Genomic DNA, 16,113 nt, shown 5'->3' on the forward strand with positions numbered 1-16,113 from the left:
AATGGTGGAAGGGTAAGCAGTGGGATCCCTTTCCTGCCCCGCCATACTGCATCTCCTAAGAACACCACTAGAGCGCCAGGGTTGGGTCTCACGTCTGCCTCGCTTTCCCTCCCTAGTTCCTGGGCAGCAGCGTCTCCGGGCATCTGTTCTGGAGCTCCCTCCTCTGTGGACAGCCCCCACGCAGGACAGCAGGAGGCACAGGGTTGGAGAACAGGTGGGCAGGGAAGTAGACAGGTAGACAGAGATGATCAGGGTTCCCTCTCCCCCCCCAGAACCTTGCCAGGAAGAAGCAATCCCTGGACTAAACAAATCAGTCAGGGTCTCCCTCAGCTGAATCCTTTTGGTCTAAGGAAGATAAATATTGGGAGGGGGTGGGTAAGAAGAGAGTCAGGGGGGCGGCTTTGGTGGGAGGGGGGGCAGGACTCACCAGACCCTGTTCAGGATTCTGTACTGACCCTGGCCTTGACCTGCCCCTGCCTGAGAAAGGTTCCCCCAGAAGTCCTTGGGGGGGCCTTAAGGGCCACCCCATTTATAGTCAGGGAGAATCTGGCTGCTCAAAGGGGTCACTCCCCTTCCCACCCCATCGGGGATCTCCTCTGCCACTCCCTGTCCCAAGGACACCGTGGGCTGGTGTAGGACTCCCAAATGTGGGTGCATGGCTTCAATATAAGGCTTTGGGTTGCCTCCAGACTGCTGGACTCCACCTTTGACCTGCTCCCTCCACAGCAGCCCCAGAATCTCTGCTCCCCGGGGTGTCCCCCAAAGGTCAGGATCACTCAATGAGGCAGGAGGGAGGAGGAGAGGAATCTTCAGGGAAAGGCTCCAACGTGGGCACCCCCACATATCCTCCCAGGCAGGGTGGGGGCTGCCTCCTCCTCCTCCTCGCCCCCCCCCCCCAGCCTCGAGCCTCCCATCTCCTCTGGTCCAGTTCAGCCTCCTTTGGCCACAGCCTGAGGCTTCTCCACGAGCACTCCCAAACGTCCCAATGCGGCCGGAAGAAGAGGAGGCGTCAGTTGGGGAGGGGGGTGAAGGGAGATGGATCTGTTTCTGACTAGGGGATTGGATTTTGGGGTGCAGAGGAAAGGGGGTGCGAGGCTGAACTTAGACACAGGAAAAAAGAGAGACACCACTGCCTGGAATCCAGGCCCCGGACGCTCCACTCCCTACACGTCCGCCCACAGCCACACACACACACGCCGGCCCAGGCCGCTCAATACCCCGCCGTGAAGGAGTTATTGAAGGTCTCGGTGTAGAAGCAGGTGCTATGAGAGGTGCTGGTGAGGCTGTAGGCAAAGTAGGCAACGGCCGAGCCCAGAGTCAGTCCCGTCATGTAGGAAACCGTCATGGTGTTCCCTGGAAGAGAGGAGAACGCCGGCTCAGCCCGCCTGGGTCAAGGGGCCAGGGCCCAGCTGGGAGGACCCCCGGCCTGCGTCAAGGGGCCTTAGAAAGGAAGGCAAGCCTACAGCTGCCCAAATGGAAATTAATTTAAGAAGCTGGACCCTGCCCTGCCCGTCCCCCCAACCTCTCTCCCCAAATGGGAAATGTCTAAGCGTTGGTGATGGGGAAAGGGGGTGCTCAGCACCTAGGAAGTGCATGGTGGGTTGGCGAGGTGGCTCAGGGAATAGAGAGCCAGGCCTGAAGTCGGGAGGACCTGGGTTCAAATGTGACCTAGGACACTTCCTAGCTTGCCTAGTCCTTACCACTCTTCCGTCTTAGAACTGATGCTAAGACAGGAGGTTGCAGTTTTCAAAAGAAAAAAAGAAAAAGAAAGTTCATGGTATAGGGCTAGGTTTAGAGTCCAGAAGACATGAATTAAAGTCCAGCCTTAGAGTCTTTCTAGCTGTGTGACCCTGAGCAAGTCACTTAACTCCCATTGCCTAGTGCTCACCCTTCTCTCTTAGAGCTGTAAAACGAGGGCTCAGACTACATCATTACGTAGGTCCTCTCCAGCTCTATTGCACCATGACACCTCCAGAAGGGCCTGTGTGGGGAGGGGGGTGCAGAGGGGGTGCAGAAGTATTTGGGAGGGATCAGGATTGGATCATGAGTCCAGGGTAGGCTTGGGATCTTCTAGAGCAGCGCTCCCAGAGGTTTTCTGCCCTGCTTCCCCATACCTGCCAGCTCTCTCTGCTCGGGGCTCACTTTGCCCGCAGCCAGGATCATGGGCACGCTGCCGAAGTAGCCGTTGCTGATGCCCATGAGGAGGGAGAAGATGCAGGGCCAGGCGGGGTGGCTGAAGGTGGGCTTCCCACTGGGGTACACACACAAGATGAAGAGGGGGATGAAGACGACCCGTAGGCAGGAGTAGATGAGGAGGTGGGTCCCTCGCCAATCATAGGGTAGGGCTGCCAGGATCTGTGAGAGAAAGCAGAAGGCAGGGGAGCCACAGTGAGCCTGGCGCCCAGCAGGCATAATCATTCAAGGCAACAGACATTTCATAGAGGGGCTCTTAGGTGACTCAGTGGATAAAGAGCCAGGCCTGGAGATGGGAGAACCTGGGGTCAGAACCTGGCCTCAGACACTTCCTTGCTGTGTGACCCTGGGCAAGTCACTTAACCCCCATTGCCTAGCCTTGACCACTCTTCTGCCTTGAAACTGATGCCTAGTATCAATTCTGAGACAGAAGGTAAGGGTTTAAAAAAAACAAAATAAAACATTGAGTAGAATTTAGGCAAGTCACTTAGCCCCAACTGCCTAGTCCTTGCCACTCTTCTGTACTCTTCTGTACTTAGAATTGATACTAAGACAGAGGGTAAAGGTTTTAAAAAAAATTTTATATATTTTTAAATATTTTTCCCTGGTTACATGATTCTTGTTCTCTCCAGAGGGTAAAGGTTTTTAAAAACTAAACAAACATTTAGTAACCATGTGCAAGACACTCTGCTAGGCACCTGGGGAAGAGACAATGTTCAGATAAGACAAGATCCCTCATGTTGCCTACGGTCTAGAAGGAGATAAGACAAAAACATATCTACGATATAGAACACTGAAGAATTCAAACCAGCATTGTTGCATAGTGGTTAGAGAGCCAGTCTCGAAGCCAGGAAAACTTGGGGGAGTATTTAAAACATGAATAGGTTTGGAGGAGCCACAGGGCATTTCAAGGAGGGAAATTATAATAATTAAGCAAAAAATATTAGAAGTCTGTCTCTCTATGAAAAAGAACTCTACCCACATCCAGAGAAAGAACTGTGGGAGCAGAGCACAGAAGAAAAACAACTGCTTGACTACATGGGTCAATGGAGACATGATGGGGGATGTAGACTCTAAATGATCACCCTAATGCAAATATTAACAATATGGATATAAGTCTTGATCAATGACACATGTAAAACCCAGTGGAATTGTGAGTTGGCTATGGGAGGGGGTTGGGAGGAGGGGAGGGAAAGAATATGAATCATGGAACCATGGAAAAATTTTCATAATTAATCAATAGAATAAAAATCAATAATAAAAAAAAGAAGTCCTTCTCTCCTGAGAGAAATATGGCATAGGGGCCAGCCTTAACTTCGAAGCCAAGAAGACTGGGTTTTCAAATCTCACCTCTGACCCACAGAAGCAATATAGTCCTGGGCAAGTCACTTGACTTCTCAGTTCTCCGGGCAACTCTCTAAGCCTATAAGTTTTGGGTTGTTTTTTTTTTTAACCCTCAAAGACAGGGTTGCTTTGGAGTGTCAGACGTTTCTGTGCTGGCGATCTGAGCTCTAGAATGTGGAGTGAAAGGGCATGGGTTCTAGGAAGGTGCTGAAATTGCAGTGTTACTCTCCTATAGAAAACTGGAGTCTCTTCCCCTCTGATCTGAGCACCCTGTCTCCCTCCTGATTTATGGAGACTAGAGCCTTAAAGGCAAATAGGACAAGATTCTTTCATTTATTCCTGGGGAACCAGGTTCAAGAATCATATCAATCATAGAAAAGACCCGAAGAACAGTCATCTCTTATGGACAAAACCCTTTCTCTTCACTCATGATTCTTACAGAGCTCTGGGAAGCAAGCAAGCCCTGGAATGTTTTCAGCTGAGAAAATGGAAGGTTAGAGCAGTAAGTGGCCCACCCAAGAGCCTTCAGGAGAATCAGTATTTGAACTGAGCTCTACCCAGTTCAAGGCCAGTCTTTTCCTCTGAACAATCCTGGCACTCAGAAAAGGCATACTGCTGCCTACATAGTGTCATGTGAGGGTTGACAACTATCCTTCCTACCAGTGTCTCCTCTCCCACTAACTTGTCTCAGGAAATGACATTCTTCTTCTTCTTTTTTTTTTTAATCTTAATTTTGATTTAGTTTTCAGTTCTAACTTCTCTCCCTCCCTCCAATTCCTCTCCCACCCATTATTTATAAATAGTAGGACTTAGGTGACCAATACATTCCAAGACACAAGTTGAAAATCGAGCATAATAGCAAACCCCATTATTTAATAAGTATTTCTTACACAAACATACTTGGGCACTTTCCAACTTTTCTTAGGTTTATCAGAGCTCCCTGCATCACTATTGCACTTTGGAGCCATTATTAGTAACTAAATAGTATTAAACATAGAGAAGCACTATTCTGGCATGGACAGGATAGGATAGGACTTGTTACAAATGAGAATTGGGGACAAAGACCGAGGTGGGAGCTAATATCTGAGGCATTGATGTGGGAGCTAATGTCTGAGACACTGAGGTGGGAACTAATGTCTGAGGCAAACCAATGCAATGACTCACACTATTACACTTCTCAGAGAGAGAATAAGTGTGACTGGTGAACTACTGCAAGACTTTGTGATGCTTAGGAAAATGAGGTGGATTTAAGGAATAATTAATTTTTTTAATTTTATGTATTTTTCTGCCTTTATTTTTTATTGCCAATCATATACATCTGAATTCGTGTGTGTTGAGTTTGAGAAAAATGAAGTCCTATTGTACCACTCCCAAGAGCCTTATACAGACACATTCTTTATAAGTCCCTGCCCTCATGATGCTCATAGTCTAGTCTAAATGGGTTAAGGCTTTATCTTATCTGAGAGGGATTATATTGATAGTTTATCTGATTAACTCAGAAGAGATGGGGACAGAGAACAGGTGGAGTATTATTAGGGAAGAGGGCTGAAAAACGGGATACTACAAGGGTAGGGAGGGAAGGGAGAAAGAGCACTTTCTGGGATCCTCTTCTATGTCCAATTGGCATGCCAATCTATAATAAGGTGACTAATAATAGCATTACCTCTCCCAAAGGTATTTATGCTTTAATATAGAACTCCTGAAAACTGAAAAGTCAGTTGGAAAGGTAGGATTTTAGGCCTTGGGAGACGGAGGGAGAAGGGACTGGGAGATATTTACACGTGGAATGGTCCTCCCAATACCTGTCAAATCAGAACATGTAGGTGGCCACCTACTTCGTCAATGTATAAGGCCACTCAGAGACTCTCTCCTGGGGCAGGGAGGTAGGTATGTGGAGCTTTCTCCTAAGGAACCCTTTCACTAGGCTCAGTATCAGTTTGATATCCTTCCCTGGAACCTACCTTGCCCACAAAGTCAGAGAGGTTGAATATGGCCATGACGAGGATCGGGAGCCACTCGCCGAGAGTGCAGTTGCGGATCTCTGACTCTAGCCCAGGAAAGAGGCACAATGTGATGAAGTAGGACATTGCTATGGAGAGCATGTAGGCCCAGATCACCCGGGACACGACGTATCGTTGCAGCATCATGGCTAGTGGGAGGAAACATCCAAAGCTCTTAGCATCAGCATGTTCCCCTCTCATAGAACTCACAGCATATTCTAGCCAGAAGAGACCTTAGAGATCACTGAGTTTGAACTCATTTTTCAAAGCAAGAAATAAATTCACACAAGGTCATTTGGTGGTAAAACTAGAACTTGAACCAATCCTTCAACCCAGCAGTCTTCCCATCAACTCACTTCATCCATAAAAGTGGTTCAAACTGTGGTTGCCCCTTGGCTTTTTGGGGGACTCACTCAGCACTCGGTTGCTCCAAAGAAAAAGACTCTTAGACCTAGAAGGGACCTGAGAGATTATCTATTCCGACTCTCTCATTTTATAAGTAGTCAAACTGAGGCCCAGAAAAGTAAAGTCACTTGCCCAGGGCTACACAGCCAGTTAGTGGTGAAATTAAGTTCACTGTGCCTTTGGTTCAAAATCCTTTTTGTAAATACAGTCCTTGAAAGGGGCTTTGGTGGCTCAGGAGTAGTGCTTGTGTTGGCAAGGGCTAAGCCAACTTAAGAATGGGATGGCATCATTCAAGGAGACACTGGCATCATCTCAGGATAACTCTTACATAGACATGTGGTCTCTTCCATCCCCTCCAACTTCCCCACACGTGGAATGTGTGTGAGAGGGGAGGAGGGGCAGATGTTCCTGAGCCCAGGACAAGAATGACCACCCTCACTAATCTGGTCAGGGAAATAAGGCATAAAGAAAGAGCCTCTTTCAGGATGGCCTCATGAGAAGCAGTGAAAGGGAGCCTGAAATCCCCTTAAACTTCACCATGACCTGCCCTTTACCACTGATGATAACAGGAAGGGACACAAGACCTTTTGTCTTCTCCCACTCTCCCCCTTACTCCTACCCCATCCCTATTCCTTATCTTCCAGCCCAAATGGGATGTTCTTACCTCGAAAGTTCGGCCAGCTCCTCTTGAATTTGGGCCTAGGGACATCAAACCTCATGTAGGTCCCACCACCAGCCAACTCAGCCTCATGGACCACACTGCCCTGAGGGGACCCCCCTGGGCCATGATGCCGATCCTCCTGAAACAGGGAAGGAGACCAGGGAGAGGGAGTCAGGGTAAGCACAATTGATCCTGGGGGAAGGGGCCACCAGCATCATACATGCACTCAAAGAGATCCTTGAATTCTGGAACATTAGATCTGGAAGGGATATTTGAAATCAAGTCAAACCCACTCATTTAAAAATTTTTTTTAAATTTTTTACTTTGCACTTAACAATGGGGGCATTTGTATACATACATACATACATATATATATATATGATAGAACAGAAAAAGGAGACTATCATATATGAAATTTCAGATACCTATTAGGTATAGCTTTCTTTTTTAAAATTTTAATTAAAAATTTTTTAACCCTTACCTTAGTAGCAATTCTTAGCAATTCTGCCTTGCTTTTTTAGCTTTCAAAGAAGTTCTGTGTATCTGGCCTTCCTTTTGGTTTTTTCTTACCATTAAAAATTTTTTTTAAAGATGCCTCAATGATCTTTTCTTTCCTCTTCTTTTTTCCTTTTATTATTTTTTGGCTACCTTATCCTAATTTTTATTCACCTTTCTACTCCTTGCATTGCATAAAAAGGAAAAACAAGGCCCTTAAAACAAATATGCACAGTTGAGTAAAACAAATCCTCCAATTGGCCATGTCTAAAAATATATGTCTCATTCTGCATCTTGAGTCCATTGCCTTTCTGTCAAGAGATGGCCACCAATTTCCTGAAAGGCCTTATAATTGGAAGAAAAAGAGCAGGGGCGATAAGACAGCCATCTTAGAGTAGGCTGAGAAAGTCCCCAGTGGATCAGGCCACTTGACAGAGTTTCCTGAAATCTGATCAAATTATTTCTCTACACAAAAATCACCAGAGCCTCCCCTCTTAGGAAAGTTAACTTACCTGTCTCCTATTCCTGGAATGCTCTCCCTCATCTCTTCCAAAGGCTTTCTTGGCTTCCTTTAAGTCCCAATTCATATTTTACAGGAAGCCTTCCTGACCTCTCTTTAATTCAGGTTCTTTCCTCTGTTAATTATTTCCCATTTATTCTGTATATATCCTGCTTCAGGTAGATTTGTTGATTTATTATCTCCCCCATTGGAACATAAGCTCCTTGAGGGCAAGGACTATTTTTTTGTCTCTTTGTATCTTCAGTGCTTAGCATAGTGCCTGGAATGTAGTAGCATTTAATAAATATTTATTAATTGGGGAAAAAAAGTTAAATTAGTAGAGTTCATACCCCTCTCCCTGGCTGTGCAAAGCTCTTTGCAACCTGGTACAAATCTCTTTTGTTCCACTGTCTTTTTTTTTTCTTTTAAAATGTTTTATTAATTTTCTTTTATGTCAGTATTACTTCTTTAAAAAAAAACAACAACTATCCTTATTTCTTAGAATTAATACTAAGTATCAGTTCCAAGGCAGATGAGTTGTAAGGTAAGGGCAAGACAATAGGGGTCAAGTGACTTGCCCACAGTTATTCAGCAAGGAAGTGTCTGAGGTCAGATTGGAACCCAGGCCCTCTGGGTTCTAGGCCTGGCTCTCAATCCTACCTAGCTGTTCCCCTACCATCTTTTAAAATTTTATCACCCGGGGGCAGCTGGGTAGCTCAGTGGATTGAGAGCCAGGCCTAGAGATGGGAGGTCCTAGGTTCAAATCTGGCCTCAGACACTTCCCAGCTGTGTGACCCTGGGCAAGTCACTTGACCTTACCTCTCTTCCCTTACCTCTCTTCCACCTATGAGCCAATACACAGAAGTTAAGGGTTTAAAAAAAATATAAATAAATAAAAATTAAAATGTATCTCCTCTCCTAAGCTTTCTTAGTTGAGCTTCCCCCAAATGATAACCTTCCCCTCATATTTCACCTAGCAATCATTCTGTACCTTTCTGGTTTTGTCCTTTGTATCTCCAATCCTTATGCTTGAGCTCTTAATAAATGCTTATTAATGGACCGACATCATAGGATTGTAGATTTAGAGCTAGAAGGCATCTTAGAGACTATCTAGTCCAACCCTCTCAAATGACATTATGCAAAATGCTTTGCAAATCTTAAAAACAAAACAAAACTGTTCCTTTCTTTTTAAACCTATACCTTTGGTATTTGTATCAATTCCAAGACAGAAGAGTGGCAAGGGCTAGGCAATCGGGGTTAAGTGACTTGCCCAGGGTCACTCAGCTAGGAAGTGTCGGAACCGGAGCGGAAGCCAGGACCTTCCAACTGCAGGTGTTCTAGGTCCTGGGCTATCTAGCTGCCCTGACCTCGGTTCATTGCTATGGTATTCTGGATGGAAAAAGGAACCTGGAGTCAGGAAGCTCAGGGCAGACCCTGGCGAGTTACATACCGCCCCCGCCCCCATCGGAAGCTCAGTGAACTCATCTGGAGAATAAGGAGACCGGACTGGGCGGCCCCTAAAGTCTCTGAAATCCTTGGATTTCGGCAGCAGGTCTGGGAGCTGCCAGGCAGGTGTAGCACCTCTGGCCGCCACTAGATGGCATCCCGCGCTCGGCAGGAACAGCTGGACAGCTCCTCTGCTTGCGCTAATTGGGCTACAGCTGTGGTGGGAGCAGCCCCAAGTCCCTGCTTCCAAACGAGCGTTCTGCTTAGCCCAGCAAATGCTCCCAAGGTGCCCGTGGGGAGGGATGCCCTCATACATCCTCCTCAAGTCGGAGAGCTCCCACCCGTTCACACGCACTGCCAGCCGGGAAAGGAGCCTCTCGGGCCAGATGGGCGGGCAGGAGGCTGTGGCAGGCTGGCCCACTCTGTCATCTCCTCTCCATGGAGCCTGGGGTTGGGCTGCTGAAGGCTAGCTCGGGCTCAGCTCCCCAGGGGACTCGGAACTGGAGAGAGGCATTTCCAGGGATTTCCGGGCTTCACACTTGGAACTAGCATCTGACCTAGACTGTCCCATTTGGGGGCTTGTGTGGGATGGTAGGGGGAAAACCAACCAACCAACCATGGGTTGTGGGATCAGAGCACCTGAGTTCAAATCCTGCCTCTGATGCTGCTTTTAAAACTTTTTGTAGGGGCAGCTGGGTAGCTCAGTGGATTGAGAGCCAGGCTTAGAGATGGGATGTCCTGGGTTCAAATGTGACCTCAGACACTTCCCCAGCTGTGTGACCCTGGGCAAGTCACTTGACCCCCATTGCTTACCCTTACCACTCTTCTACCTTGGAGCCAATACACAGTATTGATTCCAAGACAGAAGGTAAGGGCTTAAAAACAAAAACAACCTGTTTGTAGCCTGCCCCTTCCTACCTGGTCTGCCCACGTCACTCTCCTTTCATTAAACTCCAGTGGCTCCTTATTGCCTCCAGCATCAAATATAAATGCTCTGCTCAGCATTTCAAGCCCTACATAACCCTGACCCTTCCTGGCTTTCTAGTTTCTTTACATCTTACTCCACTCCTCATCCTCTGTGTGTTTCAGTGACATCAGCCTCCACACTCTTCCTCAAACATGTCAGACATCTCCCAACACTGTACGTTTTCCCTGGCTGTCCCTAGGCCTGGAATGCCTTCTCTTTTAAAAAAAAAAATAAATCTTTACCTTCTGTCTTGGAGTTAATACTGTGTGTTGGTTCCAAGGCAGAAGAACAGTAAGGGCTAGACAATGAGGGTTAAGTGACTTGCCCAGGGTCACAGAGCTGGGAAGTGTCTGAGATCAGATTTGAACCCAGGACCTCCCATCTCTCCATTCACTGGCTCTCCATTCACTGAGCCACCCAACTGAACCTCTGCCTTCCCTCTTAATCTCCATTTGCTGGCTTCCCCAACTTCCTTTAAGTCCCAGGTAAAATCTCACCTTCCTTAAGGAGCCTTTCCTAGTCCCTCTTAAACTTCCTGTTTTCCCTCCGTGACTACCCCTAATTTATTCTGTATTTGTTTTATTTGTACAGTCATTTGCATTCTTTCCCCTATGACTCCTTAGGGCAGGACCTGTCTTTTATTTTAATTTGTATCCTCAGTGTCTAGCACAGAGCCTGGCACATACAAGGTACATAACAAATGCTTTTTGACTTGACTTTATAACTCCCGGCAAATCCTTTAAAAAAAAGAATATCCCCATGCCTCAGTTTCCTCATCTGTAAAATTAAGGGGTTGGCTTCCAAGTTCCTTTCAAGTTCTAAAACTACAACCATGAGGTCTTCAGAGGTGAAGGGCATCCTTCAGGGAATACCCCATCTCCAGTTTCTGTTTTTACAAAGCCCGTGCCCTGTGCCGGAAGCCTACGATAGAAGCCTTTATTTCCTTCATAACTCAGCTCAAGTGCCACCTTCTACACGGGGGCCTTCCTAGTCCCACCTCCAGCCCCAACTGCTAATACTCCCCCCCAAAAAATACTGTATTTATTTTGCATTTACTCTGTATGTATTTAGGTGTGTCCGTGTGATTTTTCCTCCTTGGGGACAGAGACTGCTCTTTCATTCTTTCTAGCATTTAGCACAGTGCCTGGGATGTAATAGACCTTTGTTGTTCAATTGTGCCCCACTCCTTGTGATCTCATTTGGAATTTTCTTGGCAAAGATACTAGAATAAAATAGTTTATTGTTTCCTTCTCCAGCTTATCTTACAGATGAGAAAACTGAGGCAAATAGGGTTAAGTGACTCGCCCAGAGTCACACAGCTAAGTAAGTGTCTGAGGTCATCTGAATGAATGACTATTTATAGCAAATTTCAAGTCTATGATATTATCTTTCTATCTGAAGCCAAGAAGACCTGAATTTGAATCTTGCTTTAGATACGTACCAGCTATGTGATACCACGCAGATATTTAACCTCTCTGTCTTATCCTCTTCTATAGCATAGGAAAAATAAAAATAGCGCCTACCTTGCAAGATTGTAATGAAATTTTATATATAAGAGAAGAGGGTTATTTCTTGGGGTAGACGTTCTCCTCACTTGAGGCCTTCAAGCAAAACTTGCAAGAGCTGGTTACCAGCTGGATACTGGTTGGCTAAGTTTTTAGAGCTCGGGAAGATTTCCACTTAGATTTAAGTCGAAAGAGACGGCCTCTGTGGTCCCTTTTATGTCTGGGAATCTGTGACAATGACAATTCTATTGACTTTCCTCCATGCCCCAAAGTTTGACAAAATCTCTTATAATTGCTCATGCCCTAATTATGTTATTCCTGAAACATTAAAGCATTATGATTCTGAAGTGAGCATCGAGCATCTCTGCTAGGCAGAATCTCTGTTATTAAGTAAATATTTAATGAGTATTATTGCTAATAGGAATTGGGAATGATACAGAATGAAGGGAATATTGATGAGGCTAAAAACCAATATTCCCAATATTCCCTTCTTCTTTCTCTCTCTCTCTTCTCCCTGTCCTTTTCTCATGTTTGGCAAGTCGCTATGTTCCATGTCTAACATTTAAGTCTGTTAGCCACTTAGCACCAGACATTTCTTTAACCCAAGTCCCCAAATCCTATTAGTTCCCATAACCCCATTCTTGGTTTTGCTCGAGCCTTTTCTTCAGGTAATACTACTTCTTCAAGCTTATTTAAACTCAACATGATCAACAACCCAGTTTTCTAACCTTGAAACCTACTTGACATTGCCACTATCTATATCCTCTCAAAGGCCATGATCACTAGCGTCTACTTATTAATATTACAATCCCGCCTCACAACCTGTGACCAAGCATCTTAGCTAAAATAATGCTCAGAACCCAGCTCCCTGATGCCCTCAGTTAAACGTATTATTCCTGGAGGACAGCTGGGTAGCTCAGTGGATTGAGAGCCAGGCCTAGATATGGGAGGTCCTGGGTTCAAATCTGACCTCAGACACTTCCTAGCTGCGTGACCCTGGGCAAGTCACTTGACTCCCATTGCCTACCCTTACCACTCTTCTGCCTTGGAGCCAACACACAGTATTGACTCCAAGATGGAAGATAAGGGTAGCCTTGATTCTAAGGCAGAAGGTAAGAGTTTTTTTTAAAAAAAGTGTTATTCCCCAAATATAAATAAAAATAACTTTATGTTTACTCTGAAAAAAATTGTATTGGTAATATGATGCATAAATGGGTTATTTTATATATGTATATGTCCATCATCATTTATATATAAATGAGATTTTGTATGTCTATGTTGTGTGCATATGTGTATGTTGTGAGCTAATATATGAAATTATGTATGTATACATGTATTATATATTGAACCTTCAAGCAGTACATATACATGTATATATATATATATATATAGTTATATAGTTATTATAGACCTTATTTCAAATTACCCCTGTGATTGATTTAAGGTAGGGAAGGGATGGATGGGGAAATTGAAACCTCCAGGTCAAAATGGAAGGTACGGTGGAGAGATCTAGTTCAATTCTCTCATTTTATCAGTGAGGAAACTGAGGTCTAGAGAGGTTAAGTTACTTACTTGAGGTCAGGTGACTAATTAGTAAAGAGCTGTAATTAAGAATATTTTACCCTGGTGGGGGCAGCTGGGTAGCTCAGTGGATTGAGAACTAGGCCTAGAAATGGGAGGTCCTGGGTTCAAATGTGGCCTCAGACACTTCCCAGCTGTGTGACCCTGGGCAAGTCACTTGACCCCCTTTGCCTACCCTTACCACTCTTCTGCCTTGGAGCCAATACACAGTATTGACTCCAAGACGGAAGATAAGGGTTTAAAAGAAATTAAAAAAAAAAAAAAGAATATTTTACCCCTGGTAAAAAAGAGTCAGGAACGAATGCATTGTGGAATGGAAACAATTTGACTATAAATCCAGCCACACCAGAAGAAGGGTGGTGGTGAGAAATCAGGGTCCATGAGAGGGATTTTGTGGAGGAGAAAGCCAGAGGTAATAGTGTTATAGGCACCTGCATTTCCACAAGAAGGAACTCTACCCTCCCAATGGCAAGGTATAGCACCCTGCATTCACCATGGTAGCCCACTGGGACAAGCCAGTTATGACTCTGGGTAAGCAATAGAGTAAATATTCGAACCCAGGAGGATGGGTTATAAAGGCTTTGAATGCCAAACAAAGGATTTTGTATTAATTCTGGAAGTGATCTAAAGCCTTTTTAGTATTAGACCAGGGAGAGGTAATTACTTGAAAGTAGCAAAACAGCAAAGCCTAGAATATTAGTGACATCTCTTGATTATCCGAGGACAGTGCAGGAAATGGAGGGGCTCTTTGTCCGTAAGCAGTGTGCATAAAAGTAATGTATAGGTTTGGGGGGGAGGTGGGCAGTCACATGTGTGTATGTGCATGTGTTTTGGAGGGGGGACCAATGTATAGAAAATAGTGTTTGTTGTGAATAGTGTGTGGACTGGGGGTGTTGTTTGTGTATTTCTCATTGTATGAGTTTATGGGAGCTGGGTACACTGGGGAGCAGTGCATAATGCTGTGGAAGAAAAGAGACTATCCCCTACAGGAGGGTCAAGCCCAGGAAAGCACAGCGAATTGGCTTCCTCAACTACTTTTCTCCTAGAAACTTACAAATCGTACTTCCTCGGCAATGACATCATGGTGCACTCGGTAGCCTGTGCCAGGACCGGCGCTGCCCTTGAGCTCTGGCGCGCCCTCCTGGGAGCGGGCAGTATAATAGCGGACAAAGCGGGTACGCTTCACCAGCACGTGCAAAAGCAGACACATGAGCTCCATGCCGATGGAGATGAAGAAGAAAATGATGGTGTTCTCCTTCTCGTCCGACAGCAGCAGCTTAGTGAAGATGCGACTCAGGGAGATGATCACCCCGGCGGTGCCTGAGAGATAGAGGAGTCGTTACAGGTCAGAACAAGGGCTGGGGGAGCTGTTTACACAACATGCTGTTCTGTGTAGATGAGCACACTTGTTAGCTACACACATTGACACCTCCTCGCTCCCCCACAACAGACATCATTCCCATATCTAAACATACACACTGGGCTCTCTTCTCCACACAAGTGCACACACATCATTGCCCTCCACAAACTGATGCACACACCTTGACCTCCTAAACTCACACACAGAGAAATACAGAAACCCAGAACCACAATTATGTGTACACACTTCCTTTCCCAAACTTTTACACAAATACCCACATTACTCACATAAAACAGCCATCCAGAATTTGGAACTATGCCCAAAGGGCTTTAAAGACTGCCTGCCCTTTGATCCAGCCATACCACTGCTGGGTTTGTACCCCAAAGAGATCATAAGGAAAAAGACTTGTACAAAAATATCTATAACTTTGCTCTTTGTGGTGGCAAAAAATTGGAAAATAAGGGGATGCCCTTCAATTGGGGAATGGCTGAACAAACTGTGGTATCTGATGGTGATGGAATACTATTGTGCTGAAAAGAATAAAGAACTGGAGGAATTCTTTGTGAACTGGAAAGACTTCCAGGAAGTGATGCAGAGTGAAAGGAGCAGAACCAGGAGAACCTTATACACAGAGACTGATACACTATGGCACAATCGAATGTAATGGACTACTAGCAGCAATGCAATGATCTGGAACAACTCTGAGGGACTTAAGAGAAAGAATGTTATCTACAATCAGAGGAAGAACTGTGGGAGCAGAAACACATAAGAAAAACAGCTGCTTGAACACATTGTTCGATGGGGATATGATTGGGGATATAAACTCTAAGCAATCACCCTAGTGCAATTATCAATAATATGGAAATAGGTCTTAATCAATGACACATGTAAAAACATGTAAAAACTTTTTTTTGCATGTCGGCTACAGGGGGGTGGAGGGGATTGTATGTCCGCTACGGGAGCAGGATTGGAGGAAAGGGAAAGAACATGAATCATGAAACCACGGGAAAAATATTCTAAATTAATTAATTAATTGAAAATTTTCAATAAAAAAAAAGCCATCCACAAATATATTACCCCCCACAAAAAAATTATACTCACACTGTGTACATGTGGCTCCCACACACATATACAAAGAAACAAAAGATGTTTAAGCTGATTGCTGCAAACTGCTCTAAGGATTTTGGGACACCCTGTACATAAGGCAACAGCTCTAATGAGGGAATTTGTCAGTCAGGCAGTAAACATTTATTAAGCACATATTATGTGCCAGACACTGATCCAAGGAATGGGGAATCAAAATGAGTCATGCAAAAAGATTTGCCCTCGAGGAGCTCATAATCTAATGGAACAGATAACAAGCAAACATATATGCACAAACGAGCTAAGTACAGGTAAATGGGAAATAATCAAGAGAGAAGGCATTGGATTTAAGAGGGATTGGAGGACAGCTCGGAGCCACAGTGGGTAGAGTGCCAGGCATGGAGTTACAAAGTCTTGGGTTCACATCTGGCCTCAGCCACTTCTTCCCCGTATGACCCTGGGCAAATGACTTAACCCCAATTGCTTAGCCCTGGCTTTTCTGTCTTAGAGTTGTGGAATGGGAAGGGAAGGGAAGGGAAGGGAAGGGAAGGGAAAGGAAGGGAAGGGAAAAGAA

At 45.2% G+C, this 16,113-nt stretch overlaps 1 protein-coding gene across 1 annotated transcript in view; it reads right to left on the reverse strand.

Annotated features, from left to right (window-relative positions):
* Window positions 1-1,095: 1,095 nt before the first annotated feature.
* Window positions 1,096-16,113, reverse strand: part of SLC29A4 (solute carrier family 29 member 4) — a 42,379-nt gene continuing 27,361 nt past the window's right edge. The window contains exons 5-9 of the mRNA XM_044678765.1: window positions 14,151-14,416; window positions 6,607-6,742; window positions 5,499-5,686; window positions 2,115-2,355; window positions 1,096-1,353 (exon numbers count right to left, since the gene is read on the reverse strand). Coding sequence (XP_044534700.1) covers window positions 1,211-1,353; window positions 2,115-2,355; window positions 5,499-5,686; window positions 6,607-6,742; window positions 14,151-14,416 — 974 coding nt within the window. The 3' untranslated portion in view covers window positions 1,096-1,210. The remainder of the gene's footprint in view (window positions 1,354-2,114; window positions 2,356-5,498; window positions 5,687-6,606; window positions 6,743-14,150; window positions 14,417-16,113) is intronic.

This window comes from Gracilinanus agilis, chromosome 1, assembly GCF_016433145.1.
Source record: "Gracilinanus agilis isolate LMUSP501 chromosome 1, AgileGrace, whole genome shotgun sequence".
Classification (NCBI taxonomy): domain Eukaryota; kingdom Metazoa; phylum Chordata; class Mammalia; order Didelphimorphia; family Didelphidae; genus Gracilinanus; species Gracilinanus agilis.